This window comes from Beta vulgaris, chromosome 9 (assembly GCF_026745355.1).
Source record: "Beta vulgaris subsp. vulgaris cultivar EL10 chromosome 9, EL10.2, whole genome shotgun sequence".
NCBI lineage: Eukaryota > Viridiplantae > Streptophyta > Magnoliopsida > Caryophyllales > Amaranthaceae > Beta > Beta vulgaris.
Window position 1 is genome coordinate 31,427,559 of NC_079210.1, and position 19,543 is coordinate 31,447,101.

Consider the following 19,543-nt stretch of genomic DNA (forward strand, 5'->3'; position numbering starts at 1 on the left):
GTTGGATTTTTTTGGCATGCAACGGATGAGGATGTTGATACGTGTGTTATGTTATGACTTGATCTATGTGGTATATTAGTTCTGTTTTTGTCTAGAAATCAAGGATTGCTGATGTGTGCTGAGTAGGATTGAGCCCCAAGAGCATTCACCTGAATCGATTGTCCGTACGCCGAAAACCTGAAAAACATAGTTAGACTACCTCGGGGGTTGTTCCGAGATCGGGGGTTGTTCCAGGATCCCCCCTCCGACGCCGAAGTCAGTTGATGATCGAGGTAGAGAGAGAAAGTCTAGAAAAAGATGGTCTAGTTTGTTAGATCAGAATTCAATACCTGCTCATTGATGAGATTGGTGATATTTATAGTGTTGGAATTTCCAGATAGGAAGTATTGATGGGATAGGCCTCCATGGAATTAACGGCTATGTTGCCTTTTCAACCTTCAGTGGATCCACAAGCCACTTCGTGCTAGTTCAAGTCCCCAATGGAACCCACCATGCCTTCTTTGTGGTCACTTTCGATGATGTGGCGTAGATATTGGGCGAGCTCATAAATCAACCCAAACAATCAGCCCTACGCCAGGAATGGGGATCATTGAAGTCCGAGTGGGTGGTGCCCATCCATGACGGAATAATGGAGGATTGGTTCACCTCCTCTACAGGATTACTTGACCGATCGGATTTTCTCCCGTTGAAAGTTATTGAAGCGGACTGAGTTACAATTCCTTGGGGGAAACAATCTAGTTGGTCGGGTCCCCCCACGTTGTCCGAGTGGGTGCCCCTTTGCACTTATCCATATTTGGCGAAGTATGGAAGCGACTCTGGTGTTTAAGTGGGTGTCGAAACTTGCGTTTTACTTGTGCGTTTGCTAGTTGAAGAGGCAGCGATTATTTTGTTCGGGCGGGTATACCCGACTCCAAATGCCACATGGGAGACATGGATACTCGGGATTTTAGGGTCCCTCTTTAGGTTTGAGCTAGCTAGGAGTTGTTGAAGACTCTTAACGTTTCATCTTCTCTGAACCAAGACTTTTGGGCTAAGTTGGTCCATTTGGGATGCCTAAAAAGGGCTTATTAAGGGTCGCGAGGAGGTTTGCATTGCGCGTCTCCCGAGGTGAGTCTATATATACAGAAGAGGAGAGATTGGGGCTCATAGGAGACCCTCTCCACTTTCCTTACCATTTTCTCATTTTCTCAACTCTTCTCTTTCAAAAAAATCCTCAAATTATCTCTACTTCCAAGCCAAGTTTCTCAGTTGTTTTCGTCCGACCAACTTTTTCGTTAAGTTTCTTTGTGTTTTCTTTCGAATAATCTCGGCCGACTCCCTTGTCTATAAATAATGGGAGGTTCGTCCGAGTCAGTGACACCCCCGACTTCACCTCTCTATAAGTTGTCCAAGGAGGTGAGGGGGAATGGAATAACGTTGGAAAAAAAAATTGGACCCAAATTTTTATACCCATTTTTTCTCTCCTCCTTGTTCTTCATGTTTTTGGTGTTTTTCACCAAAAATTCAAGAACACTCATCTTACACAATCAAATTCATCCCAAATCCGACCCATTATTCCACCTTTTCCCTCAACTTTGACCCTATCTTCCATCTTCTCCCTCATTTTAGCCCATTCTTCGGCTACATTTCGCCCCAAACCTTCACCTCCATTGTTGAAGTTCACCTCCATGGATTTCGATCTAAACTCTTCACCCGTACATGAAATGGATGTAAGTTTACTTGAATATTTCACATATAGTAACAAATTAATCACTTACTACTTATCTTCATTTACGCATTTGAATAACATTAAACTTGTAATTTATGAAAATTTTACCCAAAAAAAGGCTAGGGTTTTCGAGAAAACAAAATGACGGTATCAGTGATTAAATTTCTCTAAATCAATGCACTTCACACTTTTATGCGACAATTTGTGGTCACATTTTAGTAGTTCTGTAACAGCCTAAATTCTCCCGACTAACTTACAGAGATTAAGCACATCGAAAGAGACTCTAGTCAAGATAACCCGGACTATTATCATCACACTCACCAAACTTCATCGGTGAGTTTGGAACTCAATTCCCAATTCTTTCAATTTTAATTAACTATTACAATACAGTCTTGATTCTCAAAATCTGTTCAAATAAATTTCTATAGAAAATCTGGCAGAGTTTCCTTTGAAAATAGGACAACTCTAAAGAGAGAAATAATATGAACCTGTTACAATTTCAATAAATAAAATATTTCCAAATCCCATAAATCAACAATCTCACCGCTTTCGCGGAGCAACACCCAATAGAGAATAAGTGACAACTCTTACATGGAAAGATAGATTATATATAATAAACGACTAACTATTACAAAGTTGAGCATCCTCACTTCGAAAAGAAATACGACATTGCTGTAGCTCGTATTAGCTTAAACATGTAAATTTAAGGAAGTATTAGCTTAAACATGTAAATTTAAGGAACTGCCAAACACCAAGTGACAGGCCACAAAAATTGCAAAACAACATACACACATCAGCAAAGCTGAGTACTATACCCGTAAATAAGATTAACGCATGCTTTGGTGGCTTTTACTTGAAAAAAACTCAGCACTCAACATAGTCACATTGTCACAATATGCATCACATCAATTCCTATTGACCACATACTTATTATATCCTTATCCGATTAATTTTTTTATATAACACCATGATTCACATAATAGCAAACACAACAACGCGACTTCAAGCAGACAAACATATACATATTTTATATAAATTTAATTAGTTAATCTTTCAACATATCAAAATCCCTTATAAGGAATCTAAGTTTACTAACTTTGTTATAAGCAATATACTTTATTTCCTTTAATTGATTTCTTATCGAAAATCCAAACTTATGCTTTCATACTCTGTCAATCATTTCTTACACTGTTGTACACAAACCCTTATCAGGTAATAAATAACATAGCAACTTTCACTATAACGATTCCTTATCGGGAATTCCATAACAATATATGATTCCTTAACGGGAATCCAACATCAGTATAACTTACCTTGATATGCTTCCTTATCAGGAAACCAATGTCCATATTCATATTCAAATAGTGAATAAAAATTCTTTTTTCGCAATGTTGGAGGTTGATTAATTTCCTAATAAATATTTGGTTAGTTGCTCGGTTGCAAGAGCATGTTATAAAAGGTTCACCTATATGAGTAACTCATGAATGTGGATATGGACTCAAGGTCTTTAATGGAGTCAAAGACTACAATGTTGTTTGTGTAAACTTGTGCGTATAACAACTTCAAATTTTCATATGGTTGAGTGATTCAATGCTTAGTCAATCATTTCAACCGAAAGTTTGTAAATTATATTATACAAAGTGAAAATTCAATCTTTGAGACATTTTCGTTTATGCACAAGTTTAGTTGATTACAATTCTTTTTTGCAAGTGTACGAACTATATAGCATTTATATTATAAATCGAGGTGGATTTTTGAAACATTTATAGTTAAATGTGTTCGTAGGTTATATATATGATGTTTATTACACTTGTTGTGTAATATGAATTAATTAAGAGGATTTAATATAAGCTTTTCTAGACTTCAATTAGGTTCTCCCGCACCTATGATTTGGTTCCCCTACACCAAATTGTCTGTTGGAAAAACTTGAAGGCAGAAACTTTGGTGATCTTGCACCAAAGAAAGTGTGCGCCCGCACCTAGTCCAAGCGACATGATTTTTTGTGTTTCTTATTTTGTCTTTTTGGGTGAAATAATGCATTGTTTTGGATATTTTAATTCCTCTAACTATCTCTTATGCTATAAATTGGGATGTGTCATATGCATCATAAGTGTAAGAAATCATTCGCATGGTACTTGATCAGAGAATGAAATTTTCTTGTGTTTTCTCTAAACAAAGTCAAACTGTAAACTCTTGTTGCAATTGTTTCTTGTCAACAACCAAGATTCAATGGTTTCTTCTTCGTATCTCATAAGAATTATCGTGATAATCATTGTTATTAGTGGGTCGGTAAATAACTCATAGGATAGCGTATATAATACGTGTTTGGAAGATCGTTTAACCAGTTACTCACTATTATATCTATACACATCTGTAACAATACTTGAATATTAGTAGCAATGGAAAATAGTCAAGTAAGTTGCAATGGATGATTTTGAGTTTACTTGATCTTACGCATATCCTACATAAGTCTCCAACAACCTTTCACTCATTCAAACATCAATCCGTTGCTCCTACGTCATAAACTTTATTGACTAAGTCTTCCACATTTGTAGCAAGGTAGTTAGACTCTCATTCCATACTAGGGATGTCAGTGGCTAATGGACCCTACCCGAATCCGTAAATCCAGATTCGTTCTTAGGGAACCTGGATCCTAAAATTTTGGACACGACGCAACCGGGTAGGATCTAGATCCTAAATAAAACGAATCTGGACAGGATCCTAAATTATTACACATATCTGAATCTGTTTACCATTTTTTAATATTTTAAAAAATATAATTAAAAGGGTAAAACTTAGTGTTAAACTTTTAATGTTATTTATGCTTTGATTTGTTATACTAAGGTTTATTGCTTGTTTACTTCGACATCAAAAAATAATGAAATTCTAAATAGTATTGTTTTGTTCTTTAAAATCTTTAATTTTTGGGGAAATAAGGATTGTTTGAAAAAAATAGGAAAGAATCTGCTTTGGACCCGGATCCGTTAGATCTGGATTCTCAATTTTCTTAACTAGTAGATCTAAGTCGGGTCTGGATCCATGCCTGAAAAACGGATTTGGATCTCGATACTAGAGGATCTTGTCCAGATCCTACCCATTGACATCCCTAGTCTAGACCATTTGATGTTACCGTCTCGTCCAGATGACCCATCGAACAAAAATATCGTCTAGACTTGTATGAAAAATCGACCATAATAATATTTGTCCATATGCATCAACTGTAAATTACTCTTATTGTTAGGTGTCAATTTAATTTATTACTTTTCATGATTTTCATATATCTGTTAATCTCTTAGGATCCAGGTTTAAAGTTAGGTTCCATTAATGCAGAATACAGGAGAGTTCAATTTGAAACTTGAAGATCCTGTAAATGTGAAAAGGAGAAGCTCAAAGAGGACAGAAAAGGGGAAGTCACAAGGAAACAGACGGAAGAGAGAAAGGAAAAGTGGGGGTAGTGGGCATTGGGCTAGTAGTGGGCCTATTGGACTTCATCTATCATTTAATTAATTGTCAGATGGTCTTATACAAGAATTTAAAATATTATATTTATATTTATTTATATAAATAATAAATGATGGTTAAAGTGAAACTTATAAATACTGCCAAAATACAAAACGTGTTGATTAAAAGAAAATGAAGTGGGTACAAGTTAGGAATTTTATTTAAACATTTACTTTAATTTTTGTGTGTTTTCTTCACAACTTTTTCATAGTTATTTTTACACTTAATTCAGCTAATACCTACTCTATTCTTATTTGTTCTTCTTTTAAAAGCACTTTTGACATTCTATCTCTTTTTCATCAAGTGACCTCCTGATTTGTCTAATTATACTTAGTAGTCTTAATTCACCTAAAAAGTTAAAATCTAATTGACTCATCATTTAACATAAATTTACTAACCTGTCCTTTTAGCTGATTAATTAGGGGGAATAACAAAATCCCTCAAATTTAATTAACCTTTTTCGATCAATTTCTAAAATCAAATTTAAAATTCAAGTTAAAAAGTTGTACAAACTATTGTAATCTATAAAATTTTTAGAAATTGAGATAAACATTTAGATGTAAAGTTTTGTAGTCAAATTAAATTTGTAATATTTTTTATCGAGTAATCATTTGTCTCATTATGTCAAGTTACGTTGTTAATGCTTATTTAGTTTATTATTGGAATTTTTGACCCATCTTTAAATTAGGAAGGATATAATTGTACAAAATCTGAATATTCAATTAAATATATAGATTTAGCTAAGGATAAAAAAGACATTTTACTGGGGGACACCATAGCTACCCATTGACTTATGTAATAGAGATTAGCTGGGAGATTTTGAAGGTGGTTTTGAATTAGGATAATTAACGAAGGGATAGGTTAGTAAATTTACTTTAAATCATGAATTAGCTAGATTTTAAGTGAATTAAGGTCATTAAACATAATTAGCCAAAATAGGAAGCCACTTGGTATAAATTTTTTTTTAACCTGCCACCAAATAGAAATACTCAAAGTAGAATATAACCATGTAGAGTTTCCCTTGATTTTAGAATTTCTCTCTTATTTTTGGAACTTTTATCCTACATTCTTATATTTCTTTTTTACATCTTGATACCTCTCTTTTACTTTTTTTTATTCTCTGTACTAAAAACCGTTCTGAAACATCCTAATAGAAAATGCAAGAAGCAGAAATATGAAAGGACGGAGTACGGAGTACCATTTGAATCAGATTACAATGATCACTATGTTTCTGCCTAGAAACTGTCAAAAGTAAGTGTAGTGTGTTGAGAGTCTTGAAATTCCGAGAAGGTCTGAAGAGCGAAGGAGGATGTCCCTGATAATCCTGCAAAATACAATGAAAAATTGGCCCGAGGGTGTTCCCACGAAAGCCCCTCCGACGCTCAAGTCATTTGATATTGAGGTAGAGAGAGAAAGTGAGTAAATGTAGAGAGAAATGCTCTGGTTTAGTAAGGTGAGAATTGAATACCTTTGTCTGATGAGACAACCCATATGTATAAAGGATGAGACATGTGATAAATGAGGGCATTTTAGTCGGCTCCAACTGGTGGAGGATTATGTTCCCTAGAGTTAGGGGTATTTTAGTAGCTTCGTCATAGATGGGCCAGTCCAGGAAATGGGCCCAAACAATTAGCCCCACGCCAAATAATCGGAGTAAAAAATCTGTCATTCTTAGTGCGATTGACTGGGGGAAAAATAATTTTTTTGCTGAGGTTGAATGATGGCTTCAGTTAGCTATTTGGCGCTAGGATTAACCAAGCACAGAGGTCTCGCTTAGTGCGATTGATCCCGGCAGCGTAGGAGGTACACATACACATCTTCCCGAGTAGGTTACCCTTGGAAGGTGGATAACCCCCTACCCTCGAGTGCGTCGGATAGGACCCTGAGTGTGCACAGACAGCCCTTACGAGGCCCCGAGCGGGGACGAAGCTCCCAGGTCGGCTACCCCGACTCGGTAACCCAACTCACTGTGAGTTCTATGCATGTGGAGCAAGCCCCGAGGGAGCTGAAACTCCTCAGACGGGTATCCCCATCCCCCGAGTGTGCATAGACGGCATCTACGAGACCCCGAGTGGGGATGGAGCTCTCAGGTCGACTACCCCGACTCGGGGGTGTCATGGTGCCATGGGACCGAATCCGGGATAGCATAGTGAGATCCCGAGGTCACTGGCGTTTGATCTCGGGTGCAAGGTCCCGACCTCGAGACTTGTCGGGTGTGCGGACTGGGATCGATATTGAGGAGCCTTTCTCGACGATCCCCGAGTTGGGTGTTACGGTCCAACTGATTAGTAGCTAGGCATTTGAACCCCTTGGTGGGACCATGGCATTTAGGGGGCGACCCAGGGGAAAATGAGCCCTACCATTGGGTCCCGAGTTAGTTATGAGTGTACTTAGCTATTTTTAGCTAAGTGTTGAGGCCCTTTGATAGACCAATGAAGGGTGACTGACTCGGAGGATGAGGAGCCATTCCCTTAGGACCCCGAGTTGATCATGAATGTACTTAGCTAGTTTTTAGCGAAGTGTTGAGCCGCTTGGATTGACCAAGGCATTGTGCACAACTCAGGGGCTAATGAGCCCTTCCCTTAGGACCCGGGGATGTTGAATCCTGAACCTATGATTTGCGAGGGGGTTCATGTAAGCTCTCCCGACCCGGGGATGTTGAATCTCGAATCGATGACTTTGTGGGGGAGTTCATAGAAGCTATCACTAGTGGAAAAAAACGAAAGGGTTGCAGTTAAAACAACCTTAAGGGTTGCGTTTTTGGCCAAAAGCCCTTTCTATAGTAGTCCTTTACTAAAAGTGAAGGGCTGCATTTTTAAATCGCAGCCCTTCACAATGAAGGGTTGCGGTTTAGGCTCAAAACTGCAGCCCTTCCAATATAGAAGGGTTGCGGTTTTGGGGCCTAAACCGCAGCCCTTTTAACATAGAAGGGTTGCTGTTTTACCCCAAAATCGCAGCCCTTTTGGACCCTAGAAAAAGAGAATTTTTTTTTTTTTTTTTTTGCATTTCTATGTCAAATAGACACAAAATCAATTCCAAACTGATAAAATTATAACTATCAAGCAACTAAGAGCTTCAGGCACTAAACAAATCCAAGACGGATAACCTTAAATCTACACAACTAAAAACGATAATAACCTTAAATCTAGAATTACAAACGAAACGAAAACAATTTTGAGTCTAATTACAATGAAATGACGAAATAAATTTAAACATAGATCTGAAATTACAAATGAAACTAAAAAAAGATGAAAAAAGCCTCATAGACCTGGAATTACAAAAAAGATTAAAAAAATGAAAAAAACAATCAGTAATTGAAAACTAAAAACCTCGAACTCGTTTTTGAATCCAACGAAACTACAGTTTCGAACAACCGCTTTTGAAAGCAAATTACAAACCGGCATGTGACGAGCGAAGACCGTTGTTGATGGTTGTTGGCGAAATCAGGTTTGTCGAAAGGAGAACGGTTGTTTGAGCAGCAAATTCAAAAACTAATACTACCCTCTACCTGCTAAAAGAAAACACTAGAATTTGTAAAATTATCAAAACCCTATACAGGAAACTTTCGTTCAAACTTCAAAACCCAGAAATGATAACCTCAAACCTAAATTACAATAATATCAATTCAATAAAGATATAATAACGCAACATAACCCAACCGTAAACTACAGTAATTGTAATTCATCGAAAATCAAATAAATGCAAGATAACCCACAAAATAATTCCATAAATGGAAAGCTAAAACATGGAATATATCACTAACCATAAAAAAAAAATTGTGAAATCTCACTAAAAACTCTTAAACCCACATGCTAAAAACCTCATATTTTTTCATTTATATAAGAAATATACATAAGTTTTAACCAGAAATTTAAATTTCTAGGTAAAAAAACTCCCTAATTTTATCATCAAATCCCCTGTTTTAAAAAAGAAATAGAAAACATACCTGAAGTTGAATGGTGTACCCTTGTCGAACTCTTTCACTTTCTACACAAAGTTTATCAAGGAAAAGAAATTTTTTCAGACCATATGTTTTGGCAAATTTGGTAAGGCTAAGAAAAGAAAGAATAGAAATTGCTGAAATAGAAAGCTCAACAATGGATTCAAAAGGTTGAAGATGATCTTCATCTTCACAACTTGAATAAAAAAGCACAAATTGGGCAACAATTCCTTAAAGTCCCCGTGAGAGAGGGAGGAAGGTGAGAGAGAAGAGTGAGGGCGGCGTTTGAGATTGAGATTTGTTGAGTTTGTGAGATTGAGTGATTGAGAAACCCTTAAAGTCCCCCACAATTCCTTTTAAATTAAAGTTATTTAAAAAAAAGCCCATAAAGGGCTGTGTTTTTTTGAAATTGCAGCCCTTTAGTACTTAAAGGGCTGCGGTTTTCGGCTAACCGCAGCCCTTCACTAATAGGGATGCGGTTAGCCCAAAAACCGAAGCCCTTCCAGTGCAGCCCTTCCTTTTCTTTCCCCTAGTGTCTCCCGACCCGGGGATGTTGAATCCCGAGTCTAACACGTTGTGAGGGGTCGTTGGAGATCTCTCCGGCACCGAGACGTTTAGCGAGGAGATCATGAACCCGATGCCTGCTATGTGTTGGGCGCCATTTGAAGGGGTTCTTGCTCTTTGTCCGAGTTGAATCTTTAGGCCGAGAGAGGTTATCCCCAAGTCAAGTAGGTCCCAATAAGTGATACTTGGCCATATATGTGCCCCATGCTTCTCGAGCAGATTTATTGTCGATACTTAGCTGTTTTTTGGCTAAATTAATAGGACGCTCCTCTTATGATCGAGGAGGTGCCAATGACGGAGTTTCTCGACTCGGGGGGGGGGGGGGGGGGGGGGGGGGTGGAAATGAGCCATATGTTTCCCGAGGAGGGCTCACAACGCTACTCGGATCCCGAGTAGGTCCAATTAATGTTACTTAGTCGTTTTTCGGCTAAATTAGTAGGACGCTCCTCTTATGACCAAGGAGGTGCAAATTAAAGAGTTTCTCAACTCGGGGGGGGGGGGGGGGTTGATGAGCCCCATGTTTCCCGAGGAGGTTTCACGACGCTACTCGAATCCCGAGTAGGTCCAATTGTCGATACTTAGCCGTTTTTCGGCTAAGTTAATAGGACGCTCCTCTTATGACCGAGGACGTGCCAATGAAAAAGTTTCTCGACTCGGGATGGCCAATGAATCCTATGTTTCCCAAGGAGGGCTCACGACGCTACTTGGATCTCGAGTAGGTCCAATTAACGATACTTAGCCGTTTTTCGGCTAAGTTAGTAGTACGCTTCTCTTATTACCGAGGAGGTGTTAATGAAGGAGTTTCTCAACTCGGGGAGGCTAATGATCCCCATGGTTCCCGAGGAGGTTTCACGATGCTACTCAGATCCCGAGTAGGTCCAATTGTCGGTACTTAGCCGTTTTTCAGTTAAGTTAATAGGACGCTCCTCTTATGACCAAGGAGGTGCCAATGAAGGAATTTCTCGACTGGGGGGATAATGAGCCCCATGTTTCCCGAGGAGGTTCGTTCGTTTGCACTTAGCTTTTTTCGCTAAGTGACAGGGTACTCGTGGCATGCCTGAGGAGGCACCGCGAGATATGTGCTCGACTCGGAGGGATAATGAGCCACTTGCTTGGCCGAGGAGGTTGATGTGAATTTGCACTTAGCTATTTTCGCTAAGTGATAGGATACTCGTGGCATGGTCGAGGAGGTACCGCGAGATATGTGCTCGACTTCGGGGGGATAATGAGCCCCTTGCGCGGCCGAGGAGGTTGATTTGTTTGCACTTAGCTATATTCGGTAAGTGATAGGGTACTCCTGGCATGGCCGAGGAGGTACCGCGAGATGTGTGCTCGACTCGGGGGGATAATGAGCCCCATGTTTCCCGAGGAGGTTGATTTGTTTGCACTTAGCTATTTTCACTAAGTGATAGGGTACTCCTGGCATGGCCGAGAAGGTACCGCGAGATATATGCTCGACTCCAAGGGATAATGAGCCCCTTGCTCGGCCGAGGAGGTTGATTTGTTTGCACATAGCTATATTCGCTAAGTGAGAGTGTACTCCTGGCATGGCCGAGAAGGTACCGCGAGATGTCTGCTCGACTCGGGGGGATAATTAGCCCCATGTTTCCCGAGGAGGTTGATTTGTTTGCACTTAACTATTTTCTCTAAGTGATAGGGTACTCCTGGCATGGCCGAGGAGGTACCGCGAGATATTTGCTCGACTCGGGGGGATAATGAGCCACATGTTTCCGAGGAGGTTGATTTGTTTGCACTTAGCTATTTTCGCTAAGTGATAGAATACTCCTGGCATGGTCAAGCAGGTACCGCGAGTTATCTGCTTGACTCGGGGGGATAATGAGCCCCATCTTTCCCGAGGAGGGAGGTTGATTTGTTCGAACAATGACAGTCGGTCGGGGCGCTCCTCCATGACCGAAGGGATGCCATGGGAGAAGTTCTTGACTCGGGGGGATGATGAACACCATATCCATCGAGTGCATCTATTGGACCAGTTGATGGGTTCAAGCAATTAGTCCCAAGATGGATGGTCGGATAGGGTAGTCTCATTCCTTCCGGAAGCGATCGTCTAGCGGAACCTGAGAAAGATTCCTGGTCTGGAGTACCATGTCAGTCCCGTGAGGGGGGGAGGGTTCGAGATTTCACCTTCTTTCTAGGTGCCCTAATGTGTAAGAGCCCCAAATGTTATGTTTTTCGAGGCCGATCTAGCTAGGTGAGCCTCATAAGGGAACCGAGATTACATTCCCGAATGGGGAGCAGCCCCAAATTTTCCGACCAGTGGACACGACATTGTCCATTTGATCTTGCTAGATCACTGAGTTAGACCCTCAACTCTCCCGAGTTGGAGGAGAAGGAGCCCCATATTTTCAAAGGGGTATATATGTGTGGCTACCGAGCCAAGCTAGGCAACAGACTAGCTAGGAGGGGGACCGAGGTGTTTTTCCCAAGTTGATCTTCTTTCTTTTTTGAGTTACATACTCTCCCGAATCGAGAAGGGTGATGACATACTTAGCAAAATTTTGGCTAAAGTATTGAGCCCCCTGGCAAGGCAGAGAAGGGTAATGTACCACCTCGGGGTGATGAGCCCTCCATGATGATCCTGAGTTGGGTGTTGAGCCCCCTGGCAAGGCCAAGAAGGATAATGCGCCAGCTCAGGGGCTAATGAGCCCTCCATGATGATCCCGAGTTGGGTGTTAATCCCCATGGCAAGGCCAAGAAGGATAATGCACCAGCTCGGGGGCCAATGAGCCCTCCATAGTAATCCCGAGTTGGGTGTCGAGATACTTAGCCAAATTTAGGCTAAGTGTTGAGCCCCTTGTTGAGGCCAAGAGGGTAATTATATTTCGGAGACGTTCTCGACTCTGGGAGGCTGTAGGGACCCCGTGCTTCCCGAGGACGTGTTAGCGGAGAAATTCCCGACTCGGCAGGGCTAATGAGTCTCAAGCTGCCCGAGGAGGTCTCTTTTGTCAGAATGACGCTACCCGAGGATATACTTAGCTGTTTTTTGGCTAAGCTGGTTGGGGCACTCCTCTCACGACCGAGGGGGTGCCATTGGAGAAATTCTCGACTTAGGAGGCTAATGAGCCTCTGCTTCCCGAGGAGGTCCTGTTCGCCGGAATGACGCTACTCGGTGTGGTATGACGACAGGATGGGAGTTCTTCGGTCCAGGTGAAAAGCTCTTGTCTTCCTTCAGTCGGGTGCCATATTGTTCTCGATATGTGACTTTGAGATGTAGAATCCCCACAGACGGAGCCAAACTGTTTCCGCCTAGAAACTGTCAAAAATAAGTGTAGTGTTGAGAGTCTTGAAATCTCGAGAAGGTCTGAAGAATTGAGGAGGAGGTCTCCGATAATCCTGCAAAATACAATGAAAAACTGGCCCGGGGGTTTTCCTAGGAAAGTCTCTCCGAAGCTCAAGTCAGTTGAGATTGATGTAGAGAGAAAAAGGGAGTAAATGTAGAGAGAGATGCTCTGATTTTGGTTAGGTGAGAATTGAATACCTTTGTCTGATGAGACAACCCCTATTTATAGAGGATGAGACCTGTGATAAATGAGGGCATTTTAGTCGGCTCCAGCTGGTGGAGGATTATGTTCCCTAGAGCTAGGGGTATTTTAGTAACTTCTTCATAGATGGGCCAGTCCAAGAAATGGGCCCAAACACACTATATTTTTATTAATACATTTTAAATTCTATAGAAAAATTCCTACATTCATATTGCACTTTAAAATTGCGATATCTTTCACGCATTGGGAACTTTCTCTGTCCACGAACTGTTCATAAACGTCTCATATAATCACTAACTTACTACAAAATTGATTGATGTTTCATTAGGAACATAATCCATAATGGTCCACGTTTGGGATTTAACTCCATGTTTGTGGTAGTGATTGGCATACGAAAACAAGTAAGGCTATGTTCTCCCCAACTTATTTTCAGTTCAGTTCAATTGCAATCAGTTCAGCTCAATTCAGTTCAGGTTCGCTCCAATCAATAGTAGAATAAATGCTTATTGCTGCGGTATTAAGTGGCATATTGCAGCGGTTTTGGCTAATTACATAGATAATACTAAAGATCAAAAAGTAAAATGAAAAAGCAAAAATAAAAAAAACAACCTTACAAATAAACGACTAATTACAAAAAATATAAAACTTATCTAAAAAAATCAAAAAAAAAACCTAAAACAAAATCTAGAAACAAAAGACAAAAAAGAAAAGAAAAATAAGGAAATGAAAAACAAAAACAAAAAACAAAAACGAAAAACGAAAAAAAAAATGAAAGATAATAGATTTGTTCATGTTTCTCGTGAAAATTGGTTTCTCGTGAAAACCCATTGCGACGAACGATGAACGATGAACGACGAACGGTAAACGACGAACGGTGAAGATGAAGCATCAATCGAAATCCATTGCTCGAAATGTACCGCTGGTCTGTTCTCAAAGTGGGCGCTCAAAATCGCTTCAGATTCGAAAGCCATTGCTCGTTCTCAATGTGGGCGCTTCAGATTCGAAACCCATTGCTCAAAACCTACCGTCGGTCAAGCAAAAAATTTGAGAGGGGTACAGGAGAGGGGTACGAAAAGGAAGTGGAGAGGGGTACGAAAAGGAAGAGGAGAAATATACTTTGGGTTTTTTTTGGTGCGACTGTGAGAGGGAAGAGGGAGAAATAAGAGAGAGGGACGAGGGAGATAGGGTTTTTGTTTGGTGTGTATGAGAGGAGGAAATGGGGTGAGGGAGGCGGTTATATTTAGGGTTTCCTTTTTTTTTTTGAATTAGACATATTGTTGCGGTTTCGGACAAGAACAGCATCAATATATATAGATGATAATAAAAATTAATATTTTGATATATTGTTACGGTTCTTGTCAGAAACCGCAGCAATATGTCTAGTCAAATGTCAACTTTTTTTTCAATTTTTTTCCGTTGAAAGCATATTGCTGCTGTTTCTGTCGAGAACCGCAACAATATTGTTATTTTATATTTTATCTTTTCTTTTAACGTGATATATTGCTGCGTATGGGTAAAACCGCAGCAATATCACCGCAGAAATAAGCATTTATTCTACTAGTGAATTGCAAATATCATTTCTGTTAGTTATAATTTAATTCATTTCAATTCAATTCAGTTGCAATTAGTTAGGTTCGATTCAATTTAATTGTTCTATATCGAAGAGAACATGCCCTAAGACATCCTACAATGAGCAAAGTAGTTAAATTCTTTGGTTGACAAATAAAAGATAAATTAGAAAAATAATACTCTAGGGATTTCCATTTCGACAAAATATATAGAAAGTTGCTTTTCTAGCCTCAGTTAACAAGTATGAGGTTTCTATGATAAAATACTTCCACAAATCCACCAATACTACTCAAACCACTTTGAAAAGTTCCCATAAATTTGAATATGGCACTGATTTTTAATAAGACTCCGTTTGGTTGGGTGTAAAACATTTTCAGTGCAAAATAATTTTCATGGTAAATAATTACAATAGGAAACACAATTCCATAATTAGTTTTCCGTTGTTTGATTCAATGTGAGAAAAAAAATGAAACGAGAAGAAAATGAAAAGGAAAGTAAGGAGGTATTGAGGGGAGTGTGCAAGAGAGATAAGTAAAATGAAGGAAAACAATTTTTCCTTCATTTTGAAAGGAAAATGATTTTTCATCATTAGGAGAACAATTTTACTTATAGGAAAAATAATTTTACACTCCTTTTGTAAATCAAACAATGTAAAATTGAAGATGAAGAAAAAAAATCCAGAAAAACATTTTACACTTTACCAAACAAAGCCTAAATTCAAATTTCATGAAAGCTTCTACTTTCTTGTGTGTACCAACGACCCCCCTTAACATTCATTTCTACTTTTTGGGTGATTAGTTGATTACCCATTTATGAATTAATGTTGACTATACTATCTACGAATTAATATTAGTGACTTCTATAAATTTACTGTGGAACTTCGATATTTTTATTTTATACGTCCTCCGTTTAGAAATAATTGCACCGTTTTATGTTTTCACGTTTGCCGATGCATGATTTCAAACGTTAATATCTTCAATTACCAATTAGTGAAAATTATAAAAAGTTAATATTAAAAAAATATACATTGAGATGAATCTAACAAGATCCTATATGACTATGTTTTTCCTAAAATATAAAACACCAAAGATAATCAAAGTGCAACATGTGAATAGTGGACATTATGCAAATGGTGCAACTATTTCTAAACGGAGAAAGTATATAATAGCTAGTGCTAGCTTCACCACCGATCTACATTTGCAGAGAACAGAGCATGTTAAGAAAACAATCCACTACAGTTTAACCTGGACAATATTGACAAAAAAACACACTTAGTAAAATGTCAGTCAACAAACTAACAAACACACGGTTCAATCGTGGAGGTCTTAGGGAGAAGAAAACAACTTACTAGCAAAACACAAAAGCAAACACAAAGCCTTGAAAATGTCTCCATCCTTATTTATTTACAGCAAAAGTAAATACGAATTGGTAGCAAATATCCTCAGCAAACACAGTGCATGGTACCACCAGCTTGTCCTAGAAAGCTACTTCCACAGTTGGCATCAGGGCTGCCGATATCAATACCATCATCAAAATCCAGCAAACCTAGAGATGGTTTGTAGTTATTCGACGATAGCATCCTATTGGTATCTTCAAAGGAATCTATGCACCTGTCAGATCTTGCGACCATCTTCCGGTAATGCTTCTTATCTTTCGACCCACTTCCGCCCCCACGCTCTTTTTTCCCTTTCTGTTTTCCCTTGCCATGTTTCTTACTGCTCTTATATTGTTGCTGACTCTTTTTCCTTGGATAGTGGGATACGGAAGTTGGTGGAGGATCATATACATCAGGTGCCCAAGATACACTCAGCTTCCTTGGAGGAACACCTTCCTTTTCACGAGTACCCTTCATGGCAGAGACAAGCTTGCTTTCACTTGGAAGAGACAGTGAGCGCATACATGACTTATTTTCCAACTCAGATTCAAAAGTCGCTTCCTTATTAACAGCAGTAGGAAAGGTTGCACACTTATGCAGGCACTTATTAGATGTTGCAATAGAGCCTTCCAGATCTAAGTCACAGTCACCTGATCCTGTGCCTTCATCCTCCACACTGCTACTAACATCATCTGAAGGTGAATTGTTGCCCATTTCCAGGTTCTTATCTTTCACTTGTAGAGTATCATGAAATGCATTTCCAAGTTCATGTATTAGTATGTCTACTCCTGTGACACTGCAGGCAAGCTGCTTATTCACGGCAGAAGACCGCACATGTTCACCAGTACCGCTACCATCCACATGAAGACCGTCCATCAAATAAGAGCCACAGAGAGTTGGAGACTCAAAACTTGTAGAGCAAACAAATCACAGAGTTGCACCCGCAGTAGAAGTCAATACAAATGTCTTCAAAGCCTATTAAATGACTAGAATGCAGATCAACTACTTCTCCTATTGAGCAATTCCTGAGTTCTCTCTACAAGGTGTGAGCAAGAATAAGAGGAAAAGCAAGGAAAGTAACACAAGAGGTGGACAATTTAGTGAAAATTAAGCGAAAAATAGCTAATGCCTAATGTTAACTAAGATTACCACGCCGATCACTTTTTTCAAGATGTTTAAGACGATGGGAACATAAAAAACTACGCAAAGAAGGAGCCAACAATATGGAAGGGACAATAGGAAATTTAGCGGGCACCGAAGGCATTGTGCTCCGATGCTCTTCGAACCCCCCTCGGGAAAAAGAAAAACCCAAGCAGCAAACCTAGTATCTGCTCTTGCTGGTATTAGAAACAAATTATCAGAACTACTAGCTACAGAGGATGATGGTACTCAGACATTGTATATTCACTCCAAAGGTAGCATAATCCTTTAGCTTGAGATTCCTCGCATAGATTATATCCAAATCTGCCGAGAAGAATCATAATATATAAGATTTCCAGGATGGACAGCATCAGCAATTTTAAGCAAAATTAACTGATGTAATTCACAGAGAAGGGGCGCAAAAAAAGTACAATCAAACATGAGCATATTGTATCAAAATTTGCAATGAAATATAGACAATGCAAGCAACCATTTAGAAAGAAGAAGTACAAATCAAGTCTCCCCTTGAGCAAGGGCATATACAAGTTCATCTCTGTTAGATAATCAGTAAAGCGGTTGTTTTAGGTTCCCATAGACCCCATATTTTATCACATCAAGAGGAGAAGTATAATCTCAATAAAAATCTTTCATTTTTGAGCTGCAACATATAAAAGAAAAAGTTATTGTATGAGTAAGCTCATTCCTTTTCCTCATTTGTGGATATTCAACATGTCAAACTACCTATAGTTCAACTTGACGATAACAGCAATCTATATATCAAATATCTACAAGATATGCCCACCAAAATCCTTCATAACATCAATTCCCAAAAAAATATTATTGCATTGACAATCCATAACATAAAGCAACGTATAGGCACAAGCACAACCTTAGACATAGAAGTGAAGACCTAATAGTAGATACATAAACCATTCATACATGAACCAGAATGTTTCCATATATCACTGTCTCAATATGAATGATTTGCCCCTCTTTACTCAAACCAATTGCCCAAAAAAGAGCAAAAGTTTTCGTGCAAGGGGAGTAGCAGGCAAACAAAAAACAGGGATCTACATATATCTTTTGATCAACCTCCCAAAATCACAGACTGTTACAATTTTTTCAAACAGCAACATATCATCTAAAGAAAATAACTCGGATTTCGAACTGTAATTAAATTCTTCAAAATTCTAGGTCCAAAGATAACAACTGCTCCTACTTCTCCAGTTCAACAATTTCTTCAATAGGTATCATAGTATCGGATTTTGATGGCATGCCGAAACACAGACATTAACTAAAATTACAAAAGAGAAACATAGCTCCTCCATTCTCCACTACGAAAATAATCAAATATCAATCATAATGTTAAATTCATATGCATAAGATTGAATCTAATAACAATCAAATATCCACAACTAACAAAATCTAATTGAATTCCAACACAATCCGTATCATACCGACATCATCAGTGCAAAATATCTCAAATTTAAATAACAGCAAAAACAAAACCCAAATAATAAAAAAATGATAAATTCACAAAAACAAAAAGAAATACAAGATTCATAATCATAAATTCAACGCATGAAAATCGGTGAAGATCATCAAAGAATAAGAAAAATAAACATTCGAATGAGATCCAGAAAACGCATAAAAAAAAAATAGAAGAACAAACCTTAAAAGATTCGATCTGAAGGAAGGTAGGAGAAATCCGAGCTCGCAACCGATAACCCTTCAAGAATTAGGCATTGTATAAATGGCATTAATTATTAGGATCGAAAAAAATAAGGAAGAAAAATATCTAGGGTTTGGGGTTTTCCCTCAAATTATCGTGTTCCATTGATGAATGATAAAGATAATTAGATATTGTCAATGGATATTTGGATGAAAGAAAATTCTTACCTTTCCAACTTGTTTCCTTGTTTTTCTCAATTATTTGATGGAACGATCAGCTTCAATTTATATCAATCAGTCAATTCTAACCCGTTCTCGAAGCCGACTTTAGATGTTCCTTTACCCAATATCTCGGTTAGCTCATCACTAGCTTTGCTAAGCTAAGGAATAGGATATGTGCTAAGTCCTCGCCTATTCTTGGCCCACTATAGGGTTTCTAACTGAGCTTGTCTTGACAACCAACCGTTTGAGTCTCTTAGGGGACTCAAACGGGGGTAATTTTAAGCCTTGGAAATTTCACGCGCGTGTTGTTTGGTACCAATGCTAGGTTAGATTGGTACCATTGTCCGAAAATT

General features: G+C 38.9%; 1 protein-coding gene across 2 annotated transcripts; it reads right to left on the reverse strand.

The window, feature by feature from the left end:
- Window positions 1-16,036: 16,036 nt before the first annotated feature.
- LOC104903501 (hypothetical protein) lies at window positions 16,037-19,336 on the reverse strand. Of its 2 annotated transcripts, XM_010691539.4 has the most exons (3): window positions 19,197-19,336; window positions 18,970-19,026; window positions 16,037-17,621 (listed from the first exon to the last, which is right to left on the reverse strand). In XM_010691539.4, exon 3 carries the CDS (start codon window positions 17,031-17,033, stop codon window positions 16,224-16,226), a length of 810 nt encoding a protein of 269 aa, XP_010689841.2. In that variant the 5' UTR covers window positions 17,034-17,621; window positions 18,970-19,026; window positions 19,197-19,336; the 3' UTR covers window positions 16,037-16,223. The 2 variants fall into 2 exon arrangements, with proteins under 2 accessions (XP_010689841.2, XP_048491972.1); XM_048636015.2 differs by lacking the exon at window positions 19,197-19,336 and having other exon boundaries at window positions 18,970-19,189.
- Between the last annotated feature and the right edge of the window lie 207 nt (window positions 19,337-19,543).

Bases quoted from the DNA above. Each gene is read 5' to 3' on its own strand.
- LOC104903501 (XM_010691539.4), bottom strand. From the start codon at position 17,033: ATGGACGGTCTTCATGTGGATGGTAGCGGTACTGGTGAACATGTGCGG.